The 15522-nt window shown below is 46.2% G+C and overlaps 1 protein-coding gene, 1 long non-coding RNA gene and 1 pseudogene across 4 annotated transcripts in view; 2 read left to right on the top strand and 1 right to left on the bottom strand.

Annotated features, from left to right (window-relative positions):
- Nucleotides 1-6137: 6137 nt before the first annotated feature.
- LOC120606647 (small ubiquitin-related modifier 2-like) lies at nucleotides 6138-10311 on the bottom strand (annotated as a pseudogene).
- Nucleotides 10312-10459: 148 nt separating this feature from the next.
- Nucleotides 10460-15522, top strand: part of LOC120606644 (tumor necrosis factor receptor superfamily member 10B-like) — a 36580-nt gene continuing 31517 nt past the window's right edge. For 2 of the 3 annotated variants that reach the window (XM_039868119.1, XM_039868118.1), the window contains exon 1: nucleotides 10461-11003. In XM_039868119.1, coding sequence (XP_039724053.1) covers nucleotides 10755-11003 — 249 coding nt within the window. In that variant the 5' untranslated portion in view covers nucleotides 10461-10754. Of the gene's footprint in view, nucleotides 11004-15522 lie in introns of all 3 variants that reach the window. The other variant, XM_039868117.1, reaches the window with a different exon arrangement.
- LOC120606648 (uncharacterized) overlaps nucleotides 11551-15522 on the top strand; it is a 13747-nt gene continuing 9775 nt past the window's right edge. Inside the window, exon 1 of the long non-coding RNA XR_005653936.1 lies at nucleotides 11551-13474. This is a non-coding gene — a long non-coding RNA (uncharacterized LOC120606648). The remainder of the gene's footprint in view (nucleotides 13475-15522) is intronic.

Here is a 15522-nt window from a genome sequence, read left to right as displayed (position 1 = left end):
TCCTTAAACCGAAAACATTTGCCACAAAGGAAGTGGAAAGAAATCTTATTTGAACCTATCTGACTAAAGCAGAGCCACCAGGTGCTTCCTGTTTTAGAGAAGACAAACTCCTACAGCTTTTGTTAAAATATATGCTAAAAAAATATATATGCTAATGCTAAAAAAAAATAATAATCATAACCAAGTACATTTGAAGATCTAATTGGCTTTATTAAGCGATTCATGAATTGACCAGCATTTCATCTAGCAGATAGAAAGATGCTCTGAGGGATTATCCAAAATGGAAGGTTTTTATAGAAAGAAGTGTGGGGCAAGGGAGCTATTAACAAAAGAAAAGAGCGGATTATTTGGGCGCTGGGACATCTTTGGGTAGCGGGAAGAGACCTGGAAAGGTTTTTATTATGCAGATTGCCTCTTCTTTCTATGGAGGTTGAAGAGGGCCCACAGAACAGATTACTGATGCTCGACCTGAAAATTCCAGGCTGGTTGATGAAGATCACATTTCTGGGAGAGGATGAAACTGCAGTTAGATCACACATTGAGGTGGCATTTCAGCAGGAAACCGAAGACCCCAGCCCGTGAGGCAGAAAAGGAAGAGCTCCATGAAACCCCTGTAGGCAGGGACTACGGCCATTCTCAGTAGGCAGCAGATAGGGAAGGAGAGACTTCCTGTCCCTCAACATCCGTACTAACAAGGGGGTTCATGGCTCTTAGAAAAGAGTAGGCAGAAAAGTTAGTTAGGGGGTTTCGGGTCTGCCTGCAAAGATACTGAGGTCATCATATTTTAGAAGGGGTCTGCCCTAATCCACCCACAATTAAGCAAGCCAGAAGGCATTTTTTTAACTCACACAAAGAAACCAGGAGCCAGAGAATTAGGTACCAGTTTAAGCCAGTCACTCGCCCCTGCGTAATGAAGACCCCCAAAACCTTCAACTCACCTGAGCCTCAGTATACCATCATTATAATATGATGCATATGCCCAGAAGTTCATTAATATCATTATAACAGACTGAATTCTGGGAACGAACACGCACAGAAAGCAAATGATGAATCACTGAGTCCTGTCCATCTTAGTTGTCAATCAAGAAAGCCCAGTCCTCTAAGAAAAGTCACCACCCACGGCAAATAGGGATGAAAACCCCAAAGTCTTTGTTACCAGGCCTTTTGAGCCAGGCTTCTCTTGCTCGGGCCCGCTTCCACTTCTGTAAGTGTCCTTTCCCTTCTCATAAAGCTTTTCTTTTTCTGCTGTATCTCGGTGTCTTGCTCAGTTCTTTGTTCAAGACATCAAGAACCTGGACGACGCACCAGGAGAGGATCCCCACTCTCCAGTAACAGAATCACAAGTCAGTATTTCTTACTGACTGTTGCTGGTGTTACCTGAGAGAGAAGAGAACTACAAATAGACAAAAACAAACAAACAAACAAACAAACAAATAAATAAGAAAGGGTGATACTGCCCTTCCTTCTCAGCCCTTTTGCTGACCCATCTCCCTGGACAGACATCAGAATGTCCTAGTTGTGCTCTCTGTCCTCTTCAGTGTCTGCTGTCTCCTCCCCAGGGACCACTTAGGACTTAGAGTAAAGTACCACCCGCATGCTGATGTCCCAGGAAGTGGACCACTAGCCCTGCACACACCTTGCCCTCGGCGGCTCAATTTACCCTGAGCACTTATGTTTCGTGTCCCCCTTGTCCTCGCTCCCCACATATAACCTATGGGGAGTGCTAACCACTCCCTCCGAGTGTCCCCGTGTCCCCTGTTCATCTTAATCTACCCTTGGCCCTGTTCAAGCCCACCCACCCCATCTCCGGATCATAGCAAAGGACCACGCTTTTCCTGTGCTTATAGTTGCGTCTGTGTGTTTGTTCCGGACTGGGTTCTTCCCTCTCCGTGGCTTAACACCATGACAAGCCCAGAGGTACAGTATGGGCTCCCCCTAACAGAAGGGCACAGGAGCCTCTCCCATGATGCACACAGTAACAAAAATAATACAAATTCTTAAAGGGATTTTCAGCATCCCTGGATGCTACTCTTGCCAGCTCCAGCTGCCCTTGTGCTTTCCCAACTCACTCAAATGGGGGGAGAAGAAAATATGTGTGAGGCAAAATCCCCAGTCAACCACCTGCCAGGCAGGGTTCCTTCTACCTTTCCTGTGCATAGAACCAAATGGAACACAGACACCCCACTAGGGAGAACACCGAGGGCTGCTCTTCACAGACATGCCCTGGAGGGCCCTCCGCATGCTCCGGTCTTGTTCCCATTTCAATTTGAGAGTGTGAACTGAAAATGCAAATAAGACCCAATCAATTATTTGCCTAAAACTTTGCAGAGACATCCTTCACTCACAAAATAAAAGCCACGCTCCTTCCAGTGTCCAGGGTCCTGTGTGATCTGCTGCAACTTGTCCATGTGACCTCTTCACCTTCCGCTTACCTCAGCTATCCCCTAGCTTTGTTCAGACGAGACCAGCCCCTGCCCCCTGGGGCCATGGTTCTTGGTGACGGGGTGGTGGGGGCCTCTCTCAGGACCACTCTACCTGGTTCTCAGCACCAAAGACAGTGGCTCCCTGCATCAAAGTCACCATCCCGGAAGGCCTCTCGAATCTGGTCTCTGTCCCACCTATCACTCAATTATCTTCATGGTTCCTGTCTCACCTCATGCCCTCCACTAGCACAGTGCCTGGCACGCAGCAGGCATTTAATAAATACCTGTGGATAAAGGACCAGAAACTGCAGGAATCAGAGAACTGAAAGGACTTGGAGACGAGGGTGGGTAAGAGTTGCAGATCAGTCTCAGGATGGACCTGGCAGACACCACTTGTCCATGAGGCTGCCCTTCCATCCCTGTGGGCCAGCTAGTTGCTGGTGAACTCTGCCCTGCCCTGTGGTCATGACTTGAAGCAACGGGGATCTGTGGGAACAAAGCAAGGAGGTATGAGTGGCTTCCAGATTCTTTCCCTTCCTAGGATTTTTTTCCATTTCATCTAGGTTATCCAGTTTGTTGGTATATAATATTTTATAGTATTCCCTTATCTTTTATTTCTGTAAAATTATTTATAATGTACCCTCTTTCATTTCTAATTTTAGTTATTCGATTGGGTCTTCTTTAGTTTTCAAGGTTTATCTAGGAGGTTTGCCATTTCTGTTTGATCTTTTTGAGGAATGAACTCTGTTTCATTGAACTTTGCTATTATTTTTCTTTTCCCTTATTTGTTCATCTCTGCTCTATTCTTTATTATTTCATTTCGTTTGCTAGATTTGGGTTCAATTTGTTGTTCTTTTTATAGTTCCTTTAGGTGTAAATTTTAAGTGGTTGATTTGCAATCTTTTTTCTGTTTTAAAGTAAGCATTTAAAGCGATAAATTTCTTCCTAGCATGGCCTTCATTGCATTCCATAGGTGTTAATATGTTGTGTTTTCGTTTTTCATTGTCTCAAGATATTTTCTTATTTCCCGTCTGGTTTCTTCGTTGAACCATTGTTTAAAAGTTGTTTTATTTCCCCGCATTTGTGGATTTTTCAATTTTTTCCTTCTGCTATTGGTTTCTAATCACCTCCCAAAGGCCTCACCTCCTAATACCATCACATTGGGGGTTAAGATTTCAACATGAGTTTGGGGAGGACACAAACATTCAGTCTGTTGTACGATTAGAGGGTTGGAAATTTCAGCCCCACACAGGGACTTCCAGGGAGAGGAAAGGGGCTGGAGATTGAGTTCAATCACCGATGGGTAATGATTTAATCAAGCGTGGCCACCATCCTCATGAATGGGTACTAGTACTTACTTAGTACCATGCCTGGGAAGTAATCAATGAACTGCCTCAAGCTTAGGTGGGAGAAAGCCACAGAGACAGTCAGGTGAGGTGGGACACCCTTCAGAAAGGGTACAGGAGCCTCAATCAGGCCTAGACCCCAGGGTGGGACCTAACGAGCGTCTCCCTGCTGGTGACCTGGGGCTCTGCCACCCTTAGCTGCTTCCCGTCAGCAGAGCATCAGGATCCCCTGCCTGAGCCTCACCTGCACCTGTGGCACTGCAGGGACTCAAGATCAACAGAGACTTCTGCCCTAATGGAGGGCTGATAGCCCACCTGGGAGGGGAGACGAACATCATGGAGAGAGAGAGCGGTATGAGGTAGGAGACAGACGGCGGGGCAAACTGGGGTACAACAGGCCTCCCAGAGGAAGGAACCTGCACTTATCCTGAGAGTAAGGCCCCAAGGCTGCCACATTTGCACCTGTGCACAGAGCAAGGGCCTGGAGGTGGCAAGATCTCTGGCTTCACGCCCAACTGTGGCAAAGTGAGGTGCGGACGGATGCTAAGCAAGAATTAAACGGAAATACAAGCAAAACCTCACCTATCTCAGGGGACCGTACTGGGGATTAAATGAGGTATGTATGGAATGTGCTGCACATCGCTATTTATAGAAATATGAAGTGAGCCAGGAACACAAGTTTATATTTTCTAAGTCATTTTTTTTTAACAGCAGAAAAGAATAGCTTTATTAGAAGGATACAAACTTGTTACTTGAATTATCAGATCAAAGGATGCATTAAAATGGAAAGAAGAGAAAGTCTCCGAGGGCTGCCCAGGTGGGCAAAAACAAATGATGGAAATGAATCGTCCAGAAAAGAGGGTCATCGAGAGTTCTTATCCTGGGGAAACTATACTCAAGGCAGGAGGTAGAGCAGGTGGTAGAGAGTGAATTACAGCGGAAAAGCAGTTTAAGAAGACGTTACCGGAGAGGGGGGTTCCCCTCTTGATGCGTTGTCCAGGCTCTTGATGTCTCAAACAAAGAATGGAGTAAGGCGCTGAAATACAGCAGGAGAGAATAGCTTTATTAGAAGAGAACGTAGAGCAACAATACACTCCCAGACAGGGAGACAGCCGAGCAAAAGGAGAGCGGCTCAAAAGGCTCGAGGGCTCGAGGGCTCAAGGGCTCAAGGGCCTAAGGGTCATTTTGTTTTTGTTTTTGTTTTTGTTTTTTAGTAAAAAGGGACCAGCAACAATTTTTATTTACTTATTCTTCTCATTCGAGACTCTAGCTTTTCCTGTCTCTGTACAATAGAGTGGATAAAGTCGCTTTTCCTGTTCTTGTACAATACAGTGGATAAAGTTGTTAGGTCCCAATCAGGAGTCCTGGATTCTAGTATGACGTATCATCAGCCAGCTTCGTGAACTAAGGCACGTCCCTTCCTATGGAAATGGGGAGAAAAAAAACTTTCCTGCTGCAAAACTCATTATCTCTGGGCTGCTGTTCGTTCATCAAGGAATAAATTGCATTCAATAAACTGCTCACTTTTTTGAGGACTCCATTTTAATGTCAACAACCGTATCCTCATGTGTAATCATCATGTAATCAAGACAGAAAGATCTTCCCCCCACCCCAGTCCCTTTTTGTCCCTTCTAGTCAATCACCATCTACCCCTACACGAGACAGTCACTTCCTCACAGGCTTTTTATGAAACTTGACAGAAGTATATATGTATATGAGGGTACTTTGGAAAATCTAAAGTAAGGGCTTATCCAAGAACGTGAAGCTGTTCTGATTAATAATAATGTACCAATATCAATAATCTAAATAAGACAACATCGTGTAGTTTCAATGAAAGCTGAAAAGTCATTTGGCAAAATTGAATACCTATTCTCATTCTTTTTTCTTTTTTTTTTTTAATTTTAAACAGAAAGTTTAAATAAACAAAATGCTTAACTTAAAGAAAACCTAGATTCTCCCCTGCCCCCATCTTTACTCCCTCCAACTTCTACCCCTGACCTATGGATGTTGCCGTTTCTCCTTAAGAACTGGATCTCTGAAGGCGGGACATCTCCTCCCACACGCTCACGGCAACACACCCGGGGCCGGGCGCACCCAGGGTATGGTCCATGGATCCACCTCAGGCGTGAACCCAGGACCTTCTGCTTACAAAGCAGATGTGCTAACCATTACACTATGGAGCCACCCCAGGATTCTTTTCCTTTAGAGTAATTTCTCCCTATTTAAAGACATTGCCCTACATATAATAGTCATGTACGGAAAAGTTATAAAATTGTCCTTGGTTTTACAATACTAAATGGAAAACATTAAAATTTTCCAATCCAACAAGTATGCAAAAATTTTATGTTTTTTTGTTTGTTCGTTTTTATTAAACAGTGAGAGCAAAATAACTTACTGGAGTATAAATGTAAGAGCTGAATGAACATGCCATGGAGAAAGGGTATTTTCACAGAACCCATAATTTTCCCCATCACATCTCCACTTGATGTCAATCAAAATATACCATTGGCCATTTAGTTGTAAAAAATGTCTGTGCTTGTGTACATGCATCAGTTACTTTAAATACAAAAAAAAAAAAAAAAAAAATGAGGAAGGAGAAAATGAAAGAATTATACTATAGTAGTCAGGATGTGGTACAACCAAATATTTTCTAGCTGAGAATGTCTTCTTGGTCTGGAGGAACTAAGTTCTGGAGTGATATACCAGGTTCCCCTTTTGGTAGACATCATCTGTCTGCTGCTGGAACATGTCAATTGTATCTTCATCCTCCATTTCCAACTGTGCAGGTGAATCTGTTTCATTGATTGATTGCCCATCAATCAGAATCTGAACTGCCTCATTGACAAATCCTGTCATTTACAATAGGCTTTCATTAGTTTACCGAGTATGCCTCTTAATCTTAAACTGCAACACAGAACCATCCTGCCCCACCACCTTCAAATTAATATGTTTGTTGTTCTCAGTCTTGACTCCTTTGTTGGGCTTTTTCTTGGCCATGATGAGGGCTGGAATCTCCTCAGCCGCCGCTTTACAAAAGAGATACCAGGTCCACACCGACTGAGCACACAAGCAGCACCAGAAGGGCAGAAAAATGAGGCAGCAGCCCCTGTTCTCACTCTTAAAACAAATCAGGGTAGGAGGACACGTACATAATGACAAGAATTTCTATAGGAAAACAAGAGCCAATGTCAATTGTAATGGTCAATAGTAATAGCAATAGTAAAGTTTAGGCTTTTCCAATGAAATCAAATCAAGACCAAAATGTCTACCTTCTCTAATAATCATTGAACACTGTGCCGAAAGTTCTAGCCTATGCAATAAGACATGAAACAAAAATAAAAAGCGAGGCGCTTAGAATGGAGAAGGAGAAATAATCACTATTTTAGATGTGATTGTATAGTTTATAAATCCTAAAGTTTAAGCTACAATAGATAAAATAAATTTATATCTAGACGAATGTTCAAAAAACTTAGCAGGAACAACCAGTTAAAAAATGTATTTATAAGATGATCCAATTCATAAGGGTTATAGAATACATCAAATACAAATAAATAGCCTTAATAAGAAATAGAAATAATTTATCTGAAGAAAATCATAACTTTTAATTGAATTATAATATTTGAAATATCTTCTTTGATAAAAAAATTGAAAAATCTCAATTCTTTCTGTTTAATAATAATGAAACAGTTTTTCACTGGTACGATCGTGCACATGGCCTTTGCTCTCATTAATTTGAATTTAAGGTGGTCTTCGCTATCCTCCTAGAGCCATAGCAGGTAGAAGCCTGGTGGGAGAGGGATCCTGGTACGAGTGCCCGAGAAGTGGAGAATGGACAAAAGGATGAACTTTCACTCTCCCGTGTGTTCTGAGTGACAGAACTCATCTGGTCCTTCTTTCATTCATCCTCTTGAACAGACAGCATTTACCAAACATCTGCTTTGAGGCAGATACCTGGCAATGTTATCTTCGTGAGTAAGGCAATGAAAAAAGATGGGGCACCTCCCACACGGAGGGAACAGTGGCTTATGTAAATGTGTGCAGCCTGGGCCACATCCCCTGGACAAACTTTTCAGTGAATCACCACAGTGGAGAGGAAAAGCAGAACTGAGAATAAGACAAGAGAGGTTTACAGTGCAACTTTATATTTAAAGGTAGGACCCTTACTGTCATTACCTTTCGGGGCCTTAGCTTTCCTCATCTGCAACAATGGGCTGCTGCTAATACCTCCTCACAGAATTGTTGAAAGAATAAAATAAGACAATGAATGTAAAGCACCTAAATCAGTGTCAGGTAAATATTAGGCACCCAATAAAAGCTGAATTTCTTAAGTCACAGCAAGCGTTGTTTGCTGTCATACCTTTAAGCATGGGCATTTTGAATATGCTTAAGAAACATGCACACGGTGCCACAGAGGGTCCTGGATGCTACCTGCCATCACTGAGAACACTGAGAACTTGCTTTGCCTGTGTGCACACAGTGGTACCGCTTCATCCAGATGCCCTGACAGCAGGTTGTCAGAAGCTGCTTCTACTCTAAACCTGAAACAGAGTGCACATCTGAAAGATGTGACCATATCCATTTATAATAGGAAAACTGAGGGTCAGAGAGACAAAAAATTAGTCCCAGGTACGAAAGAAGATAGGGTAGGTCCATATCCCTTTCCTGCTTGGATGTAAAAATGTACACTATATGGAATTTTATTAAATGGTTTACACATTTTTTTTTAGCTTTATTAACAACTCATAGTATCTTGAGATTAGACAAGTCATGCTATTTCTAGAACATTTTCTGAATCGATTACTACAATAGTGATAAATGATTTTCAATCCTTTCCCCTTTCCTGAGTCCCAAGTCATTTTTGCCCTTTGCCCCTGATGGCTCGTATTCAGTTTATGCCATCTCTATCACTTGTCTACTATTTCTCAAGTTTCCTCTTTCTTCTCTGTGCCTGTGGGCACATGTCCTCCTCTCCCTGCTTAATCACTGTAAAAGATCTACCATTTGACAGCTGTCCCTCTCCTCCACACGTTGAACCCTGGAACTGCCCGTTTAGTGTGTATCAGTAACACAAGCTGAGGACCACAATCAGACAACCAACCTTCTGAACCAGGCTCACCCACTAGCAGATTTTCCCTTTCGGTGGAGGAGGGTTTGTAATAAGGGTTCTTTTTCTTTTTCTTTTGTAACATCGAATCTAAAATATGCTCCAACAGACTTTCCATAGAGCTTTTTATACAAAGTGTTTGTATCTGCATTGTGTCATCAAATGCTCACACGCCGTGTAGAGTACCCAGCTCAGCACCACCAAATCTCTCAGTGGCGGAGCTGGCTTTTTCCTCCCACTGCCAACTGACAAATTCCTCCCTGGAGCCAGACAGTGTCCCACCGTCTTCCCTACCATGAAGAAGAGGGGAGGGCCACCAGAACAGGACTACAGGGTCCTAGGGAACAGCTCTGTGGAGTCCACAGGAATAACACGATAGAATCCATGGCAACAGACCACGCATATCAGAGGCCCAAACCAGATGTTGGGAGATGAGATGGGGAGTAGAGGAAGGTACTGGGGACTCTGAGGAGTGGGAAGGATGGGGTTTGGTAACAACTTGATCCTGACAAACTAGGGGGATGGGGCAGTCCAGGGTGACTTGGACACATGTCTCTGAGCCTGGTGACAAGTACGACATTGCCCCAATGGGAATGGTGTCCCAAATTGTAAAATCCAGGCCCCGTTGCCATGGACAGACATTCAGAGAGGCCTGTAGATAAAGCAGACCTAAGGCAGCCCTGGGTGCGTAAGGACAACTGGAACCGCCTGGCCCTCGTGGAAACCCCACCTGGGTCCATCAAGTTTTATATGCTAAGTAGTCTCCCCAAGCTCTATTTCCCAAGGGCTTTTAACAATGTAACAGGGAAAGAAAATCCAGAAGAGAGGCTGCAGTGGTTTCCTCCAGCTTGCCTGACAGCAGGAGCAGTAGGATTGAGATGAGATCATGTGAAAACCTGAGATTTCAAGACAGAGGTTGGACCTGGAGTTATCAGGACCGCCTGGTGGTAGCGGGGGAGGAGTGGAAAGCTTCTGGTGACCTGAATTCAAACCCACTGGTCATGGCTTCTGTGTCCTTCATTCTATCCACTGATGTGTTCACTGAGGATTTGCTCTGAGCCAGGCATCTGGCTACTGAGATGCCAAACTCAAGCCCCGGACCCAGAAGCCTCATGCTGAGACTGAGCTGCAAGGTGACTCTGGGTGAGTGACATCTATGCACCTGGTCAGAGACCCTTGGGGAGAGGTAGGAGTAGAAGTTGAGAGTGGGGGAAGGTCATAGTCAGGAAGAGGTAGTTCAGCGTTTAAGAACATGAGGCACGTTGGCCCTGGGCAGGGGGCAGGATCACGACAGATCCTAGATGCACTTTGAACATCAATACGCTGGTCACAACAAAGGCATCGCATTTGGGAGGCCTCGACTCACCCCAATTCCTCATCCGCTTCCGTGTCTGACGTCACGCAGAAAACATGGAGAACTAATGATATTCAACCAGAATCTGAGGTCAAAAGACAGACCATTCTGTGCCTGCCCCGCTCGTCACCCCACCTCGGGGGAGGTGCTCCCGGAGGGCGGGCTTGAATTCGCTCCGCCCAGGGTGACGCAGCACCCGAGGGCACAAAAGTCCGGGAAGCCCTCGAAGAGCAACAGACGATCGTTGATGACTTTACCAAGTCGTACTGCGCGGTGACGGGAACGAGGAGCCCTGCCCGACGGCACCGAGCAGCGAGGACACGGGCTCTGAGCAAGAGTTTGCGTCGCGGTCCTTCCACCTTCTCACGGAGGTGCACTCAAGACGCAGGGCTCCTCTCCTGAGCCGGGAATTAATCGCGTGAGAAATAATTACGTCGACCTGAGGCAGAAAGTTGACGCTGCCTCATAGTTTCGCGGTAGACCGAGTCGGCGCGGTATAAAAGTGAAGAAGAACTGGCTGGGTACAGATGGTGGCACCCGGCAGGCTGCAAGGACCTCCGCGCCGCATGGAATACGCACGATCCCTGATGACTTTGCCGGGACCAGGAGCGCTGCCGGACCGCACGGGGCAGCGGGGACACAGCGCGCTGGCTTCCTCGGGCGCCCGCGCAGGGCGCGCCCCAGTCGCCCGGCCCGTACCGGGAGCCGGGCCTCGGCTCGGGGGCCCCAGGGCCCTGATCTCCGTCGTTTTCGTGGTCTTCGCTCTCCTGCTTGCGGTGAGTCCCCGCCGCCGTTCCTGGCTCGGGAAGGCGCGCCTGATGGCCGGGACGGGGCAGGGGAGTAGGGACACGACTGGAGGTGCCTGCCGGGGTGACCCGGTGGCCGGGGCAGGTCCGGGCAGAGTCTGGGGAAGAGCGGGTTACCCGGGCGCGCTCCCCTTCCCGATCCTGGGCCCCGGCGGGCTATGAGCAATCCCAAAGGGAAAATCCAGAAGCACTCTAGGGATCAAGGTCAACCAGGGAAACTCCCGGAGCAAGCCTCAGGGATCGACAGAGAGATCGGCTTTCCTCTTCTTTCTATTTTTTACACTTATGTTTAAATCTAAGACGTACTTATATTGGATGTCAATTAGACCGCCAGCGAAGTGTCACTTTCTCTCTGCTGCTTTCCGCCGACCCCGTTCTGATTCCTGAGCCTCAAACTTCCCTCTGTCAGTTTCCCGCACAACCCTTAGAGGGCTGTGTGCAAAGGACCGTCCCGCTACCGGATGCTGGGAACTTCCAGGTGGTATGAAGTTAAACAAATAGGAGCGGATGGTGATCTCACCTTGGAGGAATTCCATGTGGAAAACTGCGTACTTCCAGTTTTTTGCAGGCTAAGGCGCCACCCCATGGCAATTTTCAGGTTCCTTATGGTAAAATACATACATACATACACACATGCATATGTACATTCATACTAAACCAACATTACAGATATCACAAAACTTTAAATATTTTCATTTAACAAATTAATTTGAAATTTAGAGAATTTATTCCGTAAAATAATTACAGAATTTATTTTTGAAATTTGAGTCTATGCTAGGTGGGAGCCAAGTCTAACCCTGCTTCCTGAATGACTCACTTTAGTCAGGCCAGTGTGTTTCCTTCTAGATAAGCAGACAAGGTCAAAAATCTGAATTCGATGGTTTGGGGAATGTCAGACCTAGGCCTCTGAAATTCCAAACTCCCCTTCCCTTCTCAAGTCTTGACTCTTTTTTTTTATGCATTTACAGTCACGATCACTTTTGCTAAGTGTGACACTAGTAACAAATTCCATTAGATGTTTTACGTCTGTCCGTGCAGACTTATTCTTTTCAACAGAATAGTATTTTATTGTGTGGGTAAAGCAGACATGGGCAGACCAGTGTATTTTACTCTTGCCTCTTATGAATATCTTTTTGGATTATATCTTGTTTTTTATTTTGCTAATTCTAACAGCATTGTAGTATATACTTGTATGTGTCACATGTCCTTGTGCACCTTATAATGCGTACGTAACTCATGAAATTGGTGTGCCAGTGGGTTACTCTTACACTTTTGTTGAGATGATGACAAATTGTCTTCCAGAAGCAGGCTGTAACATTTTATACTCACACCAAGAGTCCACAATGTTTCTGCTTCCCACACCCCATTCTACAAGCTACACTGAACATTAATATTTTGTAGTCTAAGAAATAAAAGATGGGGCAACAAGTTGTAGTTTTTTGATTCCTCGATGCTAGTAGAGATTTGCAAGGATGCAGGAGATTTCTGAGGCTGAGAGTGAAGACCAGGAGACCCAGATTAGGCAACCATAGAGGAGGGTGGCAGAGGCACTGGGATCTGCCCTCAGCACTTGAACTGTGTCCCCTGGGGCCAGTAACTGCTCCTCGCCCTGCCTGTAATGAGATGAGCTCATGTCCTTGGGCCGATGGAAGGGTTACATCAGATGAGGCCCAGGGCTGAGCTCTCCTGACCCCAGGTCCTTGCTCTGCACTTGCTGGAATGGCCCCATTTCTGTTCTAGGCTGCCCTCCCAGCTCCCTCTCTGCCAGAGCAGGAACTGTGAGGTTCAGAGGCTCAGAAGCTCAGTCAGGCTGTGTGAGTCCCGTATTGGACCCGGGGACAGCGGCCCTGCCCTGTTCCTTTCCAGCTTTGGGACCCTGGAGTGGCCATCACTTCCTCAGGTGTCAAATGAGGAGAAGGTGAAGGCCTGCAGGGTCCTTTGTAAACCCTGAGAGCTGTGTGGGCACCTGTGGGAGGCTGTGTGGGAGCACAAACCACACCCTCGGAGGTGCTGTGAGTCACCGTGGTGTCAGGAAGGCCACAGGGCCCATGGTCTCCACCTGCTAGTACTGGCTCCTTGGTATCAGCTTCCTGAGAGGGAGGCAGGGGCTTCTGGAGCACAGGGTGGGGAACTGCTGGAGCTGCTGGGAGGAGTGCAGAGGAGCCCCTGCCCCCCCTCCCCCGGCCCCAGGGGATACAGTGATGGCATTGCAGGGCCACAGGCCTGGCGCGTCCAAATGCTTTCAGTTGTCCCTCTGGTGAGCACCTTTCATTTGAAGAGTGAGCAAGAAACATGTCAATCCACGCGGCTGCAGATAAGAAGGCTTCGGTCCCCGTTAGTCTGTTCATCGGCTGTTAGTCCTATCCAGGTATTTTTCACTTTGGCTATTGTGTATAGTTTTTTAATTTCTAGAAGTTCTTTCTGGGTCTCTAGTATCTTCCGTCTCTTTACTCATGTTTGTGGTTTTTTTTATCCCTTTAAGAATTTTTATAAGTTTTGTAACAGTCGTTTGAAGTCTTTGTTTAAATAATTGCATTCTCGGTCACTTCCTGACCTGTTTCTTTTCATTGGATTTCCTTGTGGTTATGTGGATGTTTTTCTTCTTTTCACACCAAGTCATTTACTAGTGGATGATGCATATCGTGCATTTTACTTTCATTGGTATCGTGGTTTTCTAAAGTGTCGGGTATTGTTCTGGTCACATTTAAGGCCATTAAAAATCAGTTTGCTCCTCTGACGCTAACTTTTAACTTTATGTCTTGTCTACATTTGCCTTATTTTGAGGCTGAATTCGTAAACCACTAAGGACGTAGTAATTAACTTCTGGTAACGAGCCAGCACCCCTTTTATGCGGTCTGCCACTCTGGTGAAGGGGAACGTGAACAATCTCTAGCCCTGGGTGGGCCTCAATCCTTGACCTGCCTGCTAAGGTCTCGTGCCTCTTCTTGGCCTGGGCTGGTCTCTCTCATGGGCACCGATCAGCACTCACCCAGACTCTGGGTGCCCCCCCCCAACACCTCCAGAGCCCTCTCTCTGCGCAGCGCCTTCTTCTCCAGTTCTCTGCCCGGCATTCGGCCTCCGGGAACTCCCAGCTGTGTCTCCTCAACAGAGGCCATGGGCCTCCTTCTGGGTCCCCTCCCTGAGCTGCAGCCTGGAAGCTGTCCTCAGGCAGTCCACCAAGGCCACCTCCGGGCTCACCTCCTTTGCGTCCCAGGGGAGGGAGCTGTCATTCACCCACCAAGTAGTTGATGAGCCCTTCACTCTGGGAAAGTCTGGGCCCTGGAGGAGGGAAACCGATGACCTGAGTTTATCCTGCTCCTGGGAGGAGATGAGAGCAGGAACCTAAATAGCTTAGAGAAAACACTGTGAGATCCCACCACCCCAGCTCACCCCAATCTCCAGAGAAGCTGTGATGGCAACTGTGCATGTCATTCTTCCATGTTTTGTCTGGCAAAGGTGAGGCCGTGGAATTGTAAGACCTCAGGTTGTTACTATTGGCCTTGGGACTGTGGTTTTGATTAAATCAGCTTTGTGAGTGATAATTATACTAACCACATCTTGTGCTGAAACACAGCAATTACCATGTACCAGCCTCTGTTCTCAGCACTGTGTATACATGTTAACTAATTTAATACCCCCAGTAACCCTGCTATGTAGAAACTATGAAGATCCTTGTTCTCTGTTAAGCAATGTGAATCATAGATAAATTCAATGACTTGCTGAACATCACCCAGGAATTCGGTGGAGAGGCAGGGCAGGGCGGTGGAGAGGCAGGGCAGGGCGGGGGTGGCAGCCTCAGGGGCAGCAGCCCAAAGTGTGCGTTACCGTTCACGCTTACGTTCACATGAGCATTTGGTGCTTGTCCATGAAGCCTGCACTTAGCCAGCACAGAGTCACTGTCAGAAGTTCTCTGAGAGGTCACTTAGTGCAACCGCCTCTTTCAAGAAAGGTAACATGAGTTTTAGAGAGGAAGGAAAGTGACTTCCCGTAAGTCATGCAGCTATTTGGTGGTTGGCCCTGGACTAAAAACCAAATAATGTGACTTTCAATTCAACTTTTGACAACAGTTGAAAAAAACAACAACCCATAAACTTCAGATACAATCTCAGGAGGTAGGCAGACCCTGAGGGCAGATCTGATGCTGATGTAGTAGCCTGTGAATTACTGTTTGGTTTAAGATAAGCAGGGTAGCATTTAGGGTTTGTTCCCCTGGAGAGTAAAGAGGAAATTGCTTGAGTTAACTTTTGATCAGGAAATTGTATATCATTTGAGAAGTTTGGCCACAAACAGTCAAATTACTGAATCACATGCAGCAGAAGAGCAAGGGAAGGAAACCCCCTTCCTGCCTCCTCCCTTCCCACCTCCCACCCTCCAGTTAATGACTTACCTGGAAGGATCAGGGGAGTCTAACAATGCGTTTCCTGAGAACTGGGACGCACTGCCTCTCCCTTCTCATTTTCCTTCTCTCTTTTGACAATACACTCTCCCT

The sequence above is a fragment of the Pteropus medius genome, unplaced genomic scaffold (genome assembly GCF_902729225.1).
Source record: "Pteropus medius unplaced genomic scaffold, Ma_sr-lr_union100, whole genome shotgun sequence".
In the NCBI taxonomy this organism is placed as follows: domain Eukaryota; kingdom Metazoa; phylum Chordata; class Mammalia; order Chiroptera; family Pteropodidae; genus Pteropus; species Pteropus medius.
Note: the sequence above shows the minus strand (reverse complement) of the source record. Positions and strands in the feature narration are given on the sequence as shown.